Source organism: Strigops habroptila, chromosome 4, assembly GCF_004027225.2.
Source record: "Strigops habroptila isolate Jane chromosome 4, bStrHab1.2.pri, whole genome shotgun sequence".
In the NCBI taxonomy this organism is placed as follows: Eukaryota; Metazoa; Chordata; class Aves; order Psittaciformes; family Psittacidae; genus Strigops; species Strigops habroptila.
Window position 1 is genome coordinate 83,386,055 of NC_046358.1, and position 18,118 is coordinate 83,404,172.

Genomic DNA, 18,118 nt, shown 5'->3' on the forward strand with positions numbered 1-18,118 from the left:
AAGCTGAACACTGGGATGCACATAGGAGCCCCTGCATGCAGTGCTCAAACCCTCTTACAGCCTTTAGCTCCATAGCCCTGCACAGAGGTAGATGTGGGAGGCTGAGCAAGTCGTAGCATCACACAATGGTTTGGCTTGGAAGGGACCTGAAAGATCATTTAGTTCCAACCCCCTGCCACAGACAGGATCCCTGCACATCCACACCAGAGACCACAGCCCGACAGCAACAGGCAGGAAAGTCATGTTCCTCAGTTGGGCAATGCACTCGCTTTGGCTGAGTACATCGTTCTCTGGAAAAGGACTGCACGACCAAGTCTCTAAATGAAACTAATTCATCGCTGCTCTCTAGCCTTGGGAATCAAATGAGTAACTCTGCAGTCATTAAAACAATGTCCTGGTAAAAATAAACAGGAAAGAGCACTTAATAGGAATGCTTCAGAGTTAAAAATATTGGCTCTGGTCTGAGGTCATTCAGTTTTTAATAGGAACAGCTACGCATGCCCCAAGGTGATGTGATTTGGTATTGCTCCAGTCCTGTTACGAGTGCACACTGTATCACAGACAGACAGATGGGGTTTTTTCTTCCCAATTCAAAATCCTTCCTGGAATTTTGCAGACTGAGCATCTGCTGTTGGACTCACCGCAGAAAACACAGCTCTGAGGGAAGAGGCAGGAATAGGAACATCCGTCTGCATAAGGGGGATTCAGGGTTGCTCTCCTCTTCATCCAACAACACTGATGAGGAGGATGCTCGACACTTTCATTCTAAAAGGGGCATTTCTACAGCAAAAGAGAGGCTCAAGCCAGAGGCAGTCACGCTGAGCACCAGGCAGGCACAGAGCTGATGCTGGAGAAAGGGCAGGAGGCGAGAAAAGTAGGCAGAAGGAGTACTGTAAAGGCTCATAAAAGCTGCATGTACATTTTCCTTCCCTGAAAATGCCTTTGTGCTTTCATGGCAAGGAGCTGCTACAATTACAGCTTCTTTTATAAGCGAAGCACAAGCCAGATAATGAGCAAACCTCCCACCGCACAAAGGAGGTGACGAAGGTGTTCTGTAAGCCCTGACGGTCAGGCTTCCCCACCACAGCCCAAGGCAGCGAGAACTGCTAAAACCCATCTCCATTTCACCCACTTCAGGGCTGTGAGCTGCTTTTTCTTCCCAAAAGCACAAAAAGGATCACACCAAAAATGACTGTACCCACACAGACAGAGAGTGAACACCCTTCAGCCAGGCAAAGCAGCAGTTTGCGTGTCCTAACCTGCAGAACAAGCCCATGGCTACATCATCCCTGGTCTGGAGATAAAAAGAGAAGGAACAAAAAAGGCGTTGCAAGGAAAAAAAAACCCGAGCATGATATTGCCAACTCCAGATAACTGTTATGTACCACAGAGGTTCATGATTCCAGTGACACATGGGATAATGAAGAGCTCACACCAGCCCTCCTCTCCCTGACATTCAGGGAGATCAGGGGGGAATGTGATGAAGCCACTTGCAGGGTAACAAGTCTGGAGCTTCCATCTTTTCTGGAATTTTCTAAGGGAGTTGCTGCTCCTTCCCTGCACATGAGCCAGCACAGAGGTTTAGATGGCTTGGCAGGGAAAAGGAAAATCAGGCAGTGGCTTGCTGGGTAGGGCTGCTTCATCCCGCTCCTCCTTTCCCCTCTGAAATCAAAGCCCCTTGCTCCGAATAGCCAGTCCACTGCTGCTCCCATCCCTCTGCAATGGATCAACCAAGGCTACTGCCCAGGCAAGCTTGATGTCCACAGACCATGTCCTCCATCAACGTAATACATCAGCACCAGCTTCCAAAAACCAACTTCCTCCCCAGGCTGGTGTACAGGGGTTTAAAAGCTTTGCCATTAGAAAGGGGAATGCAAGGGAGCTGAATAGGGCAGGCAACCCTTGGGGGCAGTGTAGATACTTGTTTGCTTTAACTGAGATAAGGCTCCTAATATCTACCAGGAACCAGTGTCCACCAAGCATTGCTCTGATGAGGCTGCTGAGCGATCTGGTTTCACACTCAAGAGAGCAGGGATGTGGGATGCTTCTGCCAAGTACCATTTCCAGCCCCTCGTCTCATTGGGAACACAATATAGGTGGAAAAGAGAAGGAGGGGATTGCTCTACTGATTTACTAATTCACTTTACTATCCATTTACTCTTGCCATGGGAGCAATTGGAATAAGTGTGCCCTTGCAGTTCACCCAGGAGGGAGAAAACAAGAGGAAATGAGGAAGGATTTTCTTTAGGATACCATCCCTGTGTGCCACCAGTGTGCCTCAGCCAGATCCAGCACCCCCAGAATGAAACCCCAATGCCTCCCTCCCCACTGTGAGTCTCCAGGAGATGGATTTGCATCATGATGGAAGGTGGGCAGTGGGTCTTAGGGAAAGAACCTCCCAAGAGCACCCAGCAGACTGCGTCTGTCTGCATTTCTTCATCAAAGCAGCCTATTTTGGGAGATCACATCCTTCTGGGAACTGGACAGGCTTCTGCTAAACGTCTGTGCCACGGCACAGACGGAAAACACCCAGCTCATGTCTGCAGGCAGGCACGCAACCTGGAAGCCCCTGTCCAGCCCCCGGATAGAGATATCCCAGGGGAGGTGATGGGGTTCCCTGCTCCAGCAGCTCCCAGCCCCAGGGCTACACACAAACCATGCCAAAGCTTAAGGCCATGCGGGAGGAGCTGCTGTCTTCCACGCCTCCCAGCCTGGATCCTACTACTTTCTATTTTGCCTCCAGCAGCACTTTTTGCCTGTTCCATGCGATGGAGGTGGTTATAGACTTGCCATTTCCCACACTAACATCTTTCAGCAGCATGGCACAATAGGGATGGAGTGGGACAGAGAGGAAAGGCCCTCTTCCCAGCTTCTAAGGTATATAGTTAATCCTCTCATGCGTATGAAAACAAGAGTCTTGGCTTAAATCTATCTTTTTTTCACCTTTTGTGCGTGTTCTGACTTACTCCAGCAGGGCTGCCAGCAGCCCACGGTTTATTTTTAAACCACCAAACAAGAAAGTCCAGTTTATACAACAAACGCTCTGGGTTTCTAGAAAAACATTCTACAGAAGCTTAGAAAAAAAAGGAGGCTGTTTTGGGGTCAGCTTGACCATGATCTATAGGGGACTGTGAGGGAAGAGGCAGCTTCTGACCTTGGTTTAGAGACATGCGTGGTAGCTGGGCAGCTGCTCAAAGATTATCACCACTCTCTTGCAGCCCTGAAGGCTGAGACCGTGCCAGGCTCAACACATAGATGAAGCACCTCAGCTCGGCCAGGCCGAGCTCCATGTTTCCCCTCACCACTTGCAGCTCAGCCTGCAAGGACATCATAAGAAGACATTGCACGGCTTCTTAAAAGAGGATTTAGATGCAAACACCACCACCCCTAGCTGGGAGGCTGCAGGGAAGCGGCGCTGGGATGAAGGATGTGGTTCTTCCTCAAGGTGATGGCGCTCCTAATTGTGTCACTCCAGCCAGCAGGCTGGAGGATGCGACCCAGTTTTGGTGTCTGTTATGTGGCTCGCAGCGGTGCCGACATGCTGGAACAGCTAAATTTAGGAGCCAAACAGGCACAGTGTTATACACCCAGCCAGGACTCACTGTGTTACGAGACGGCTGGAGAATCGATGCTGTCCATCCGCTCACCACATGCATTACAGCATCAGTGCAAAGCCCTCGCTTGCCTGAGTGAGAAGTATTACCAAGTCACTCGGAATTAAATTGCCACTAAATGCTGTTTGGGGAGGGAAAAAAAAAAGCAAGCAAGCAAATCCTTGCTCTTTCTCAGGCATTGTAGGGAATGAAAACGGCGATTGCTGCCTGGTAGAGAGCCCAATTACGAATAATGTGCGTCCTCTCCCTGCACAAAGGATGAAAGGCATCAGAGCTGGTGGTGACATTTTAAGACCGGAGATGTAAGAGCGAATCCAAGCCTCACTGCAAGCCCAGCTTTACCCCAATAAAGAAGTGCTTTCTGCAGTCAATTGCCTTGCAGCGTAGCTTGAAGCCCCGCTATTGATCTAGCATGTCTTATAAGCAGATAATCATTGTCACTGTGCCGGGGCTTCTGCGATGGGGTCTAAAAGCAGTTTCCAAAAGATGGCTGAGGGCTGTTTTTCTGCAGAGCCCACAAAACCCTTGAGGTTTGCAGAATGTGAAGGCCAGAAAAGACCATTCTATCACTCCAACTCGTTCATCTCCCAACCCCATAAACTTCAGCTAACCAGCCCTTGCACAGCCATTTCACACCCTGCAATTCCCTTTCCCCAGCCAGGTGCTAACACATCACCATCAACCCACCTCTCAATCCTTCCCTTCTGTAAGACAGACAGCAAGAGCTGCTGAAATCCCCCAGCATCAGGCATGTTTCTCCTGTCCCCAAAAGGTTTGCTGAGGTCTGAATCCTCACAGATCCAAGCTCCTGGCCCCTTCCCAACGACGTGGGGAGGTTTGGGGCCAGGCACCTTCCTCCGAGTTTAGCAAGAAGTGGTCAGAGGTAGATGAAATCAGGCTGCAAACATCCCCCTCCTGCCAGCACAAACACTTCTTATCCACTTGGCAGATTCCTCCAGTCTCCAAAGAAGGAGAAAAGGATGGGAAATTAAAAAGAAATGAACCAAGAGATACACATCCATCAGGAGCCAGGCGCTGTCAGCCCAGGTCCCTGCGCAACTGCTCCTGCAATCAAAACCTCATGCAGTTTAAACACTTGACAGAAGTCTTGAACAGAGATTTTGTTACCCTCAACAGGAGAAGCTGCAACCTTGAAGAATAAAAGCACGTTTGTCTGATGGGGGCCTGTTTTCTTTAAGATCATGCTAAATTATGCTCAGCCTTTTCCTAACTGTGACATCTGAGGTTTTGCTCTGTGAGAAGATGGGTGTCTCAGAGGGTCATTGGAGGTGAGGGGAGGAGCAAGCTAAAGATGTGCCATTTCTAAATCAGTCCGTGACGCCAGACATGAGTTTTTAAGAGGCTCAATCCAAGAAAAGGACTGCTGATGGATGCGCTTCCCACTTGAAAGTCACTCGTGTGGTGGCAGACGTCAGCCTACCTGCCTCATGGCTCTGCCACTTGCCTGTTTGCTATGGAGAGGGTCAGAAACCTTCCAGCTTCCTAGAAACTCCCCATGGGCCACGGCTCAGCGAGCTCTTTAAAGCCTCCCACATGCAGGTTATCTGCCTCTCCTGGCTTCAAAATGTTTGTCCCCAAGGAGCTGTTATTTAATGCCTTCCTTAGTTACCAAGGGATGGGAAGTTTCTCCCATCGTTCTGCGGCTTTCCAAACACAGATGGGATTTATTATAGTTTCTGTTGCCTTGACCTCATTAATGTTTTACAGCACAGCTCCAGCAATGCACCTACTATAGCCCCACAGCTCAGGTCTCCCAGTGCACTGAACATCTTTGGGGGATTTGAAGTGATTTCATCCCCAAAACAGCTCTGCTCCTGCCTTTTAGGACCTCACTTGCACCCTGCCTGATGCGGGATGACGGCTCCCAGCAGCTCCTTTCATAACAGCTACGGCGGGTGGGAAAGCACAGACAGCATGAGGAGGAGAGAGGGGAAAAGAAAACAAGGACAAAAACAGAGCAGAGGAACAAATCCAAGCTGTGCCATGCACAGCATAACCTGGGAGCCACCTATGGACGGGCAGGATTTTAATTGGCACAGAGGGGTGGAAGCAGAAGAGGGGGGGAGAGCCCTGGGTTTGGTGGGGAAATGCAGAGGGTGACCATGGAGTGACATTCATGGTACCCATCGGGACATGGCTGCAGGGAGGAGGGTGGGAATTGGAGTCCTGAGGCCTTTTTGGAGGGCTTTTCTCCCCTGTGGAGAAGAGGAGGGAGCATCCAGCCCGGCTGGAGTCCTGCAAAGTGCCCCACTTAGGCTCTGGTCCTCTAAATTGCTCTCTTAACAGAAGTACATAAATCGACTCAATAAGCATCGAGATCTTCTCTGGAGCCATGCTCCCCTACAGCCTCTGGAGTTTGTGCTTCATCCCCAAACCCTGAAGGTTTTATCCCAAAGAAAAATGCCTGGTTCTTAGCAGGGCAAACACCTCGGGATGCTCAAGGCCTCAAGATGAGCCTCTCCATCAGCCAAGCACCACATGGAGCCAGGGTTTTCCCCCCACATATTTATTCAGAGGCTCTGCACAGCAAGGACAACCCGGCACCAAACTTTGCAAGAGGCAGGTCTGGCCGGAGTTCAGCAGAAATGGGGAATTAAGACACTGAACTAAACCAATGCATCCCCACCCAATTTCTACCCAAATCAGGAATTTCACGCTCAGGAGGGGTTTTTGACCAGGATCCCATATTACTTATAAAGCACTGAGAGCAGAGAGTGCTTGGCACTGTACAGAAATCCAGTCTTTGCACTAAAGCCTTTGCAAGCCCAAAGTAATTCGGATGCAGAAGCGATCTTAGCTGCTGGGAAGGAACTCAAATAGCAAAAGACAAAGGGAGCCTGTGCAGGGATGTAGAAAAAGAAGAGCTGCTGGCTGGGTACAGGCAGGGGACACTGACCACATGGAAAAAAGGATGGTGGAGGACGTAAAGGAAGCAGGTCAGGGAAAATCCAAGGATGGCTGTGGCCACTGCTGCTAAATGCACTCAATAGCAGGGGCTTGCTTAGTGCTGCATGTCCCACATCCCCCTTGCAAGAGCCTTCCAGCAGTGCCTGCAGGGAGATGCTTGGGGGAGCCTGGGGCAGAGCAAGCGTATGGATGGAGGCACATGGACTGTGAGAGCCACCCTACAGCCGGGGCAACATCTAGTGCCACGCTCACCTCCCCAGAGCCTTCCACCACCACACCAGCTCGGGTTGGTCACTGCAAACCCATGCAGAGATGCCTTCTGCTCCCAGGCGCAGGCCCTGCACGTCTTGCTTGCAGTGCCACCTGCCGCCAACGGCAATGCTCTTCAGACACTGGAAGGGGACAACAGCAACGCAGAGCAATGAACTTCCTGCTGTTACATCAGCTCTCCCTGTCCTTTAACAGCAGCCAAACTCCTGATCCAGAAAAGCCACGCTCTTTCCCAAGCTGCAGGCATCCCACGAGTCGCAGGCGTAGCAGCAGACGCTAATAAAGGCCTTTTTTTCCCTCTCCCTTTTATGCAGCATTGTCGCTGGAGCCAGTCTCTTCCCCCCAGAGACCACATCCTGAATCTCGCTCATTGATTCTTTATGCTAAATGATGACTCTGCAGTCGAAATAATGTGGCATGTTCTAGCTCGCATTTCAGACACCGTGAGACTTCTTAATAACGACTTGCATGAGAAATGAGGGAGGCTGCAACAAAGAGCTCCGACGGAGGCTTCCAAAGTGACTCAGAGCCAAGAGAGCCTCGCTTTTCCAAAGCCCAGCGTGAGACAATCTCTAAAGCCCCCGCGCTCAGAGAGAGCTGAATCCTCCCCCTCTGGAAAAATAAGGCCTTTTTTAAGGAGACTTCCCCCAGGGTGAAAATCCCTGCGGAGAGGGTTTGGTGGGCGGGTTTGGGAATGTTGGCTGAAATGACATCCCATTTCCATGAGAAGGTTTCATCCCCACTTTGGCTGTGCAGGGTGGGAACCCCTTGTGCTGCAGCCAGCCTGGGCTTCCCATTTGGCTCTGCAACGCTCCAAAACGGGACTGGATATGATTATTCCTTGCTCGTGCAGGAAAGCAGCAAAACACCAGTGGGAAAGGGCAGCGGAGACTCTTCCAGTCTCAGCTCCCGAAGCGCTATGGCACCCATACAGACAGTGAGCATCACCCTGCACAGGTATCCCTGCTCCTGCTCAGGGTGCTGCCAACCCTGCAGCTCTTTGCAGCATGATGGAGGGGGAGTTGCTTCAGGTTAATTTTTGGCTAGTTTTGCTTCCTGCCATCCACACAACGAACACATTTCAAGGGGAAGCAGTGGGGAACGCCTCCACTGCAGCTCCTCACCGGTGGTTAATGCCACTTATGCTCAGTCCCATACTGACCTGCTGGGGTGGGAGATGTGGTAGGAGACAGGTTTGATTCCTCTGCTCCCTCTTCCAAGCTGAGCTCCTGATTCCTTCTGCATTCCGCACTGAATCCTACCTTCACCTCGTCCAGGACATCCACCACAGCCACCTCCAGCCCTAGTTCTCTCTGCAGCACAGCTCCACTTCTAACTCCTAATAATTGAGCACTGCTCACCCTACAGCTCAGCAGACATCCCTAAAAGAGGCTTTTCCCCCAGTGTGGCCCAAAGGAGACCCCCCTGTAGCTGGCAAAGGAAGGCTAAAAGCAACAGGGCAGCCAGTGCACAGGCAGCTCTTACCATGTTCCAGAAGAGAGGGTTGAAGGCGATGGAGAGGGCGGCCAAAATGAAGGCAGAGTCAGTCACATCCACGTAGCCGAAGAGCCGTGCCATGGCTGTCACATCCACCTGGGGAGGGAGAGACAGTTACTGGGGGTGTAGGATCCCGTGGGGACACTGGGTGTTGCACCCAAATAGAGGGCACTTCATCTCAAACCAGAAGCATCAGCTGCCTTGTAAGAGCAGATGAATCTTTCAGTAGCCCCAAGCAATGTGTAGCTCAGGGTGCAAAGCCAAGAAGAAGGATGGGGGCTCCTCCAAGCCACCTCCTCACACACCTCAGGGTTGTGGGGCTCTTAGGAAGCACTCAGGACATGAGCACTGTGAGGACACTGGTGCTGTGGGGACAAGCACCAGCCCCTATGGGGCAGCTGCCAACCCAAGTGTGTTCCAGGAGGAAAGGGAGCACCATTTCACAGTGCCTTGGCATCCCCAGTGATGGATTCGTGTCCCAGGGATGCTGGTTTGCGTGGAAACTTCAAGCAATGAACTGCGGCAGCCTCAAACTTGCCTTCCATAAAGTAAGAGCAATTCAAACCCTTTCCACAGTGAAGGGAGATGCATCTGCAGTGTAAGCTGCAAAAGACTATCCTGTCTTCCTTAATGACAACAACAAAAAGCCCTTGAAGCTCAGAGTTTTTCCCCTTTTCTCCTTTTAAGAAAGAGCTATTTTTCCCAGGAGGACTCCCTGACATTGTGAGCATGTTTAGGTGCAATAAGCCGTGCTGCTTCTCTCTCCCTGCAGTGGTATTTGGATGAAAAACACTCAGCACCTTTTTTTGTTCCTGTGTTTTTTTCCCCAAAACTTTGAAAACAAAAGACAAAACAGCCCAGCCCAAGCCCTTCCCTCACTTGAATCAAAATCATGACAACAGCAAGACGCGGAAGGTTTTTGCTTCCCAAATACAGCTGTGTTTGCAAGTCACTCGGATGCCAGGGGACAGGAAAGGTTTGAAAAGGTATCAGCTCCACCTCGCCAGCCCACAGAGAAATTCCCACTGGCTCCTCACAGGTTCTTTGAAGTAAGCCGAGATTCATGGATAGGGGCTGCTAAACCTGGTGCCTCTCATAGCCAAGAGTAAAGGATCTGGGAATGGTTTCTGTGCTGTCCCAGGGCATGTCCAGCCTCCTGCCCAGTCACTGAGAACAATTCTATGATGGGAACAGCCCTTAGAGCCTGATCCTGACCCAGCTCCCCCTATTCCTCCCTTCCCTTCACCCCTGAGCAGCCCTTTAGCCATCAGACCTCATCCTTTCAAACCCAGCCGGGCACCCAGACAGCCGCTGGCGCCGGGGCCGAACTGTCTGGTCCTGCTTCAATTGTAATCCCTGTGACCAGGACAACTTCTTTCCTCTCGTTTTGTACAGCACTGAGAACACCGCCAGCACAGGCAGAACAAAAGCTTCTTGACCTACTAACTCCTGGCTGGCAACATCATTAACACACTCACCTTCTTTTCTCCTCAACAACCGAATCCGCTGCTGCCAGTGGGAGGCAGATTGGCCTGTGCCTGCTGCGTGCTTGCAGGGATAAAAGGGGAACCCCTTAGGATGAGCTGTCTTCTCTACGAGTGGCTGGGACAGCCACGTACAAGTACAGAACATTCAACTTTGTCCTCTCCTCCCTGAGGGGTGATCGATAACCATGGCAAATGCTGCCTGCTTGCTTGTAACCCCAAAGCTGGGGAGGGTTGAGAGTGGCACAGATACCTAATGAGAGCCACACAGGCAAGTGGGTGAGAGCCACAGGGGCATCTGAGTAAGAGGTACAGGGCAACTGGGTGACAGCCACATGGGCACCCAGTGAGAGCCACATGGGCAACTGGGCGAGAGCCACAGGGATAAATGGGTAAGAGCCACATGGGCAACTGGGTGAGAGCCACATGGGTACCCAGTGACAGCCACAGGGGGAACTGGGTGAGAGCTACATGGGCACCCAGTAAGAGCCTCAAAGGCAACTGGGGGAGAGCTACATGGGCACCTGGTAAGAGCCACATGGGCACCAAGAGAAAGCAACACAGGCACCCGGGTAAGAGCCATATGGGCACCCAGTGACAGCCACAGGGGGAACTGGGTGAGAGCTACATGGGCACCCAGTGAGAGCCTCAAAGGCAAGTGGGCAAGAGCCACACAGGCATCCAAGTAAGAGCCACATGGGCACCCAATGAGAGCCACATGGGCAGCTGGGCAAGAGCCATATGGATGCCCGAGAAAGAGCCTCAGGGTGGGACAGGGTGAGAGCCACATGGGCACCCGGAGAGAGCTGCATCCAGAAAGAGCCATGCAGGCACCCGAAGGGAGCCACATGGGCAAGTGGGCAAGAGCCACAGAGGCACCCAGTGAGAGCCACATCCAGAGCGAGCCACTTGGGCACCCAATGGGAGCCACATGGGTAACAGCAAGAGGCACATGGGCTCCCAGTGAGAGCCACATGGGCAACTGGGTGAGAGCCAAATGGACATCAGGGTGAGAGCTTCATGGACACCAGGGTGAGAGCCACATGGGCACCTAAGAGCCAGATGAACACCCACTGAGAGCCACATGGATACCCAGAGCCACATGGGCACCCGGGTGAGAACCGCATGAGCACCCACGGAGAGCCACAGGGGCACCCAGTCAAGCAGCCGCAGCACCCATGGTCTCCCCGTTGGTGCAGCGCAGGCCGTGCCACATGGCCGCAACGTGCCGTCGTGCCTTGGGCGGCAGCGTGCTGCGGCGGGCGCACCTCGGGCACCGGGTACCGCGCATCCCGGGGCCTGCCGCACCTGCGGGCACCGGGAGAGCCCGGGGAAGGGGTGGGGGGGTGGAACCGGGCCCGGGCCGCCCCCCTGCGCCGAGCGGCAGCGCGCCGGGCCGGGCCCTGCCCCGGTGCCGCCCGCCGTTACCTGGCTGTACTCCAGGCCGCCCAGCCCTTCGCAGCACTCCCGCGGGAACGGCCGGCCCCCGCCCGCCGCCGCCCGCCGCCCCGCGCCCGGCCCGGGCCGCCCCGCCATGGTGCGGGACCGCGGCCGCCGCCTTCCCGGCCGAGCCCTGCGCGTTGGCGCTGCCGGGAAGCGTAGTCCCGCCTCCGGAGCCGCGGCAACGGCGCAGAGGGGGGAGCCGGGGCCGGCCGCGCGGCCTGCGGGGCCCGGGGGAAGCACTGACCTCGGCGCGGGCCCGGCCGCCTCCGTCGCGGGCTGTGTCCGGCTGCGGGAGGGCGCTGCCGCCGCCTGGACTTCGACCCTGCCCCGGTGAAGCAACCGGGCCCGGCGCGGGTCGGCCTCCACCACCCACCGCCCTCCCCGGGGCGGGCGGGACGGGGCCCCCCGGCGACCGGGCTTCGCTTCACCGGGCAGCCGGTGTGGGGCCGGCCGCGGGGCCGAGGGTGGGAGCGGGTGGACCAGGCCGGGGGACAGAGACCCGGCCCTGAGACCCCTGCCTGTGTCCCCCTGCCTGGTCTCTGTCTGTGCTGCCGCTATTAATCGCTCACACCAGGGGCAGGGACCAGGAACCAGCTCCAGTGGCCTTGTAGCACTGGCCAGGCTGTGGAAATTAATATTGCTTGCCCAATATCAGTCATTCCAGGCCAAAACATAAAGCCATAAAGTCTGGATGTGTTTTAAGGGCAGTTCATTGCAGGTTACTCCGTTCAGCAGGTGTAGTATTGGCTTTTTAATTGCTGTTGTTAGTAGTAGTAATATAATTTATCTTTTTCATGCTCTCCAGGATGTTTCTGGCTGAGGCACTGCATGGGATGCAGTTCGGATCTGCCTGTGTTTAGGGCGTCGGGCAGTGTCATCCCCGCAGATCTCTGAGGGTCTGTGCATGGACCATCTGCTTCTACAGACCCTCTTTTGAGGGGAAATAAAGTCTGTTCAAAAAGGAGTTTGATTCGAAGGAAGCCTCATGAATAAGCTGAAAAGTGTCCCTCGAAGAGGTGGCATGGGAGTGGGGAAGGGATGGGATGTCCTAGTGCTTGTGCCCTGGCACTAAAAATGTGAGTGATGGATCACATGAAGCCCTCCATGGTAAAATGGATCCTTGGAGGATGCACTTCAACAGACCCAGGGCATCCCAGCTATAACTCTTGGCTCTGTGGGAATCCGGCTTTCCTTACTCCAGACTCGCTGCAGGGTCCTGTGCTTGGAGTGTGTATATGGGGCTGGACCCTTTCCTGCCAGGGCCCAACGAGCACATTCCCATTATAACCTGCAGCACTGGTTTGGGATGCAGGCGCTGTGGGTGGGAGCAGCGTTCCCCACGGATGCTCTCCAGCTGTTTCCGGCCTCTTCTCCCTCACGCTGGATAATTCTGCTGTGCCGAGCGCGTAATTATCCCTGTGTCATCTCCCCGGCTGGGGCGCCGGAGCAGATGGAAGGATGTTTGTTCTGTGAGTCCCACCAGCTGGGTGCTTGGGGCAGCGGGGAGGGCGAAGGGAATGCAGTGGGGACAGCAGTGATGGATGTGTTCAGAGAGGAGGAAATGGCCCTCCAGGGAGGGGATTAGCAGGGAGAAACCTCCTCCCTTGCAGCAAGGGAAAGTACAAGGATGCTGTGGCAGGCTGGGAGGAGAAATGGGTCTGGATGAGGGACACGAAGGGATGGAGGGAGGGATGAACAGTGAGGAGGTGGAGAGGGGTGAGCTGGCTCCTTGCTCAAGGCCAGCAGAGCTGGGCTGTCTCATACACATCTATCTGTCACCCCACATTGTGGGCACCCAATAAAGGCACGTGCTGCAGTGCCCTACCATCAGCTCAGCTGTGTTTGGGGCAGGGAATCACACCCACACCATTCCTGCTGCCAAATCCCATATCCAGGAAACATTTTCCACCTAAGGACAGGGAGTGTTTGCTCCATGCAGGTCTCCATCCTGCCTCAGAAACATCCAACTGCTATGAAGGAGACAAAGAGGGCTTTCTGTGGGGCTGGATTTTCCTTTGTATCCCCATCCCTCCCCTTCTCCCCATGTCATGCCTTTTATCCAGCTCTCCGTTTCCGAGCACTGAGCTGAGGAAGAAGGCATTGCCCTCAGCTTTCCCAAGTCCCTTCCCAGCTCCCAGCGCCCTTTGAAATCCCACCATGGCCCCGAGAGGTCACTGATGAATATTGAGTTGCAGATGCGTCTGTGGGCAGAAAGCACTTACATGAAGCCATTCGTAACAGTGGTGATGAGCATCCCTATCGGGGTGAGGACCAGGATCCAGCTTGCCTGTTGGGAAACGGGATGCAGTGGGGAGCTAACAGGGATCGTGCAGTTACCATTCCTTCTGCTGCCCATGGCAGGGGGTTGGAACTGGATGATCTTAAGGTCCTTTCCAACCCAAACCATTCTGATTCTATAATCATGTGCTGCTCAGCAGTGCGTATGTGTGTCAGGCCATGAAGGATGCTCGCTGCCTGCGAGTTAGCAAGCTGCATTTTCAAACACAAGGAGACCCAGGGGACTCCACACATGGAAATCTAGGGCAGGGAATGCTGTTGGGTGGGTTTCCCTTAGAAAAAGGATATTGTTTGGGAAACTGCAGCTGGGTCAACTTCAGCACAGAGGGACATCTCTTCTTACAAGCCCAGGAATAAAGTTTCTAGACCAAAGGACTGGTTTTCTTGCTGAGAAAAAGGGAAAAAGGGGATATAAAGCGCCCACAGCTTCCACTTTATGGTTGTCCCCATCAAGCCTCAGGGGTCACCAGCAAGAGCTGCTTTCTGCTTGTGGTCTTGGTTTCTTGTAGCTGAGCTTGTATCTACCTGGTCCCACCACGGCTTCATCCTTTGCCGACAGAGGTCCCATGTGTCCCCTTCCCTGAGGGCTGTGTCATGGTCCACACGTCCAAACCTGCCCTGAAATAAACCCTGTGGGTTTAACCCTTGCAAACGTGCAAGGGCTCGGACTGAGGGGTCATGGAGATCAAGGATGGAACATGGAATTACATGGTAAAGGGCAGCAATGCAAGCTTAGAGAGAAGCAAATAACATTGGAGCACGGAGCTGAAACCTGGGGCAGGAGCAGCAGAACCACAGATACTCTTCTGTCCTCCATGAGATAAACATGTTGTCACCAGTGGTGCAATGCTGCAATCCAGACCTGCAATCCTAGTGGAAATCCTCTAGTGTTTGTGCTGGAGGTTAGCTCTATTTATATTCCGATGAATGATTTACTCGAGTAATTGGCACACAGCTCCCCTATTACAGATCATAAAGAATTAATCATGAGATATTCAATGCTCCCCTATCAATTTTATTAGGCTTGATTGAACGCGGTGGATCGGGAACATATGGGATGTGAGTCAGACTCTGCTCCCAGTTACACCCTGCTTAACGCTGGGGACTCGCTTGGGATGCTGATCCCTGTAAATCCAAAGAGGCAGCTGCTCCTTTCCTGCTTTCTATGCCCAGATGCAACTTGAGTTCCCTTAAATGCCCAGGGATGCAGAAAGCAAGGAATATAAAACAGGGGACATTCAGATTGGATATAAGGAAGAAGTTCTTTACTGTGAGGGTGGTGAGGCACTGGAACAGGTTGCCCAGAGAAGTAGTAAATGCTCCATCCCTGGCAGTGTTCAAGGCCAGGTTGGATGGAGCTTTGAGCAACCTAGTCTAATGGAAGGTGTCCCTGCCCGTGGCAGGGAGTTGGAACTGGATGATCTTAAGGTCCTTTCCAACCCAAACCGTTCTATGATTCAACAAAACCTGAGATGCTCCCAAACCAAGAGCCAGGCTGGGAAGAGGATGCTTTGCTTCCAGCTCCTCCGTGTACCAGTGTGAGCCAGAAACGAGAGCCAAATGCTTGCGAGCTCAAACCTGCCCTGAGAGCAGTTGTTGAACAACAGCCCCTGCGAAGGGGACGTGCCACAGTGTGGGAAGCTCGTTGCTGTTGACAGCAGAGGATGCCTGTGTTGGCGTTGGGGTGTCCTGCCAGGCAGGTTTGCCCACGGGAGATGCTTTCTTGAAAGGATTAGCAGCAAGAAGCCCTAACACCCACCAGAACAGGATGACACATCCCTGCCCCGAACCTGGAGCGCAGCGTGATTCAACGGAGCAGAAACCTCCCTAAAAACCATGTCTCCCCTCACACAGAGAGCCAGGAAAACCTCCAGGAAAATCTCCACGCCTAAGGCTCGCAGTCCTTCCTTTGCTTTTCCGCCTGTGGGTGTTATCATGATGCGCCAAGTCGTGATGCAGGGAAGGGGATGGTACAGGGCCCCGCTCCAGCTCGTGAGCAATGCTCACCCCTAGTGATGCTCTTCCCACTGTGCTACAGTTACTACACCAGTATCTCAATGGGTATCTCAGTAGCATCTCTATAGGTTGGACCATATGATCCCTGAGATCCCTTCCAACCCAGTGTTCTATGATTTCCAGGAGGGAATGGGAACTTTGGGTGTAGATGGAGCTACTCGCATAAGCCCAGCTTATCTTGCGGCAGGTTTTGCAGAGCAACCAGCCTGGCACAGCTACAACCCACATCCCCATCTGCTGCCTTGAGCAGCTGCACTGAAGGGCATTGAGAAGTTATTGCCAGTAACTGTTGGCAGGAGGCAGTGAGGAAACCTCCCTCTGGAGAGAGCTGACCTGAGGAGGGCAAATCAGAGACAGAGGACAGGGCAGGATCCGTCCTTCCTGCAGGAAAAGGGGAATAACATCCCCCTTTACATTCAAAACATTCTGCGTACACAAGGTTAGTTCAGGACAGGACCTTGCACAAGCCTCTTGCCAAACAGCGTGCCCCAATGGCCTGGGGCTGCCTCTTCTCTGCCCTGCTTTGTGCTGCCTGCACCCAAACCAGCTCTTCAGGGCTTTGCTTATGGATGAACACCCCTTGCAAACACCCTGGGCTCTGGAACCCCTCCAGCACTTCACATTGGTGGTCTCGCCCCAGTGCTCTGCCCTGGCAAGAGCCACAGCTTGTATTGCTTTAACCCAGGACATTGTGCCCTTGTCATGCATCAGTAGGGAGAACCACAGCGGGAGGGGACAGACACAGAGGCACTAAGGTGCACCCCTCCAGCCTCAGCCTATTCCCAGAGCCACAAGTGTGATGGATGCTGTGGGAAGGAGCAGGCAAAGCCACGCTGTCAGAGGAGCTTCCCAGCATCAGTGCTTTCAACCCAGTGGAAACAACATTTAGGGAAGGATTCACAACAGCTTCGCTGCTCCCTGAGGCTGCGTTCATCACCAGCATGTCTCTAATGAAGCAGAGGCTTTGCTTTCTGGGATCAATGAATCCACCGCTCGTGACCTGTCTGCTAAGTGGGAAATCAGGTCTCTCCCTCCGCGACCTCGTCTGAGCTGGGCTCCAACAGCAGGTTCTGTCCCCAGGGTACTCTGTGATGCTTAATTGCAAAGCCCATGTCTGATTAGAGACCAGCAGCGAGAGTGAGCAGCAGCCCTTGCTACTGCAGCCTGACACGGCAGCTCGGGGATGCTGCAAAGAGGGGTGAGGTTTTGGGGCTCCAGGAGGGTGGAAATCCCTCTACAAGGAGGTTTTGGGGTGGAAATCCCTCTGGCTTTCTCTTCTGCAAAGGTCCTGACTCTGCACAGCTGGCTGAAGGGTTTATTGCCAATCTGCTCTCCCCCAAGGCTCTAAATCCCCCGAACCATTCAAATCCCTCCAAAGTACCTTTCATGGGGACAGATGCTTTAAGAGAGGCTGAGGCTTCCCAAAGGAGGAGGCAGTTGAAAAGGGCACTGCTACCACATCCCCTGGCCACAAGATGTCCCATGCTGGAGGTGGGAAACAACTTCTATTACTCCCTGGGTCCATCCAAAGAGGTTGGGCAGCTTTCCCTAATGCTGCCTGTACCTCCTGGTCCTCTCTGCACCTATAAACCTCCCTGTGCACCCCAAAGCACCTTTACCTATATGGTTCAAGGCACAGGGAGCTGAACCAGCCTCTAAAAAAACTTCCCTCCACATCATCAGCCCAGGAATATGGGGCATTGCTCCAGATATATATAATGAGCCAAGCAGCCAGGATTTGGATGCTGAGCTATCCAGACAGTCTCCTAATGCTCACCGCAGCAGGGATGATGGAGGGAGCTGAGTCACAGCACCCAGCATCACCTCCGTGGCCATTGCTCATCCCTCGCTCCGTCTCTTCCCAGGCAATCAGCTTTGCTCTCAGATGTGACACCCGGGAGGGATGCACAGAGAAAAGAACCCTCATTGAGGACTCAGTGGGGGGCAAAGCCTGGTAATGGGGGCTGCTTCGTGCCATGTGTGATGGCCACCACAGCAGGAGCCTGGCCCCAGTGCTCAGCATGCAAAGAGCTGGGTTTGGAGCCTACTGGGGGCATCAGCCCTGCCCTGAGTAGTCTCTAAAAGCTGTAGGGATGTGCTCTGCCTCCTGGCTTAAACCACTCGGGATAACCCTAGGGAAGGGCTGACTTGTAGGTCTCGGGCACAAACACATGCTTGTGTGGGCCAGGGAAGAAACTTCCATGGGGTCACACGCGATTATCCCAAGGAACCAGAGAGCTGGCTATAAATACCTCCTGAGAGCATCACTCTCCCTCCTCTTTGATGTTTTGCTGTTATTTACTTCAAACCCACTCCTGATGCTGTTTATTTTTATCTTCTCTTCTTTCCCATCTGCTTTCACGGCTGTTTATGAGGTGCATTGCAGAAGCATCTCAAGAGGAAGATGGGAAGAAGGTTGGGGACCCCAGGAAGGCAGAAGCCCCATGGTAAGCAAGCTTTGTCCCTGTGTCCCGCGGGTAAGGCACACAGCAGCCCCTCAAGCAGGGAGACCCTCTGCTCTGGGCATCGTACTTACCCCAGACTAGACTGATATTGAAAGCAGAAGGG

General features: G+C 53.4%; 1 protein-coding gene across 3 annotated transcripts in view; it reads right to left on the reverse strand.

The window, feature by feature from the left end:
• Positions 1 to 11,648, reverse strand: part of PEMT (phosphatidylethanolamine N-methyltransferase) — a 41,890-nt gene extending 30,242 nt beyond the window's left edge. For 2 of the 3 annotated variants that reach the window (XM_030484460.1, XM_030484461.1), the window contains exons 1-2: positions 11,222 to 11,410; positions 8,298 to 8,405 (exon numbers count right to left, since the gene is read on the reverse strand). In XM_030484460.1, coding sequence (XP_030340320.1) covers positions 8,298 to 8,405; positions 11,222 to 11,329 — 216 coding nt within the window. In that variant the 5' untranslated portion in view covers positions 11,330 to 11,410. Of the gene's footprint in view, positions 1 to 8,297; positions 8,406 to 11,221; positions 11,411 to 11,480 lie in introns of those variants that run through there. The other variant, XM_030484462.1, reaches the window with a different exon arrangement.
• Between the last annotated feature and the right edge of the window lie 6,470 nt (positions 11,649 to 18,118).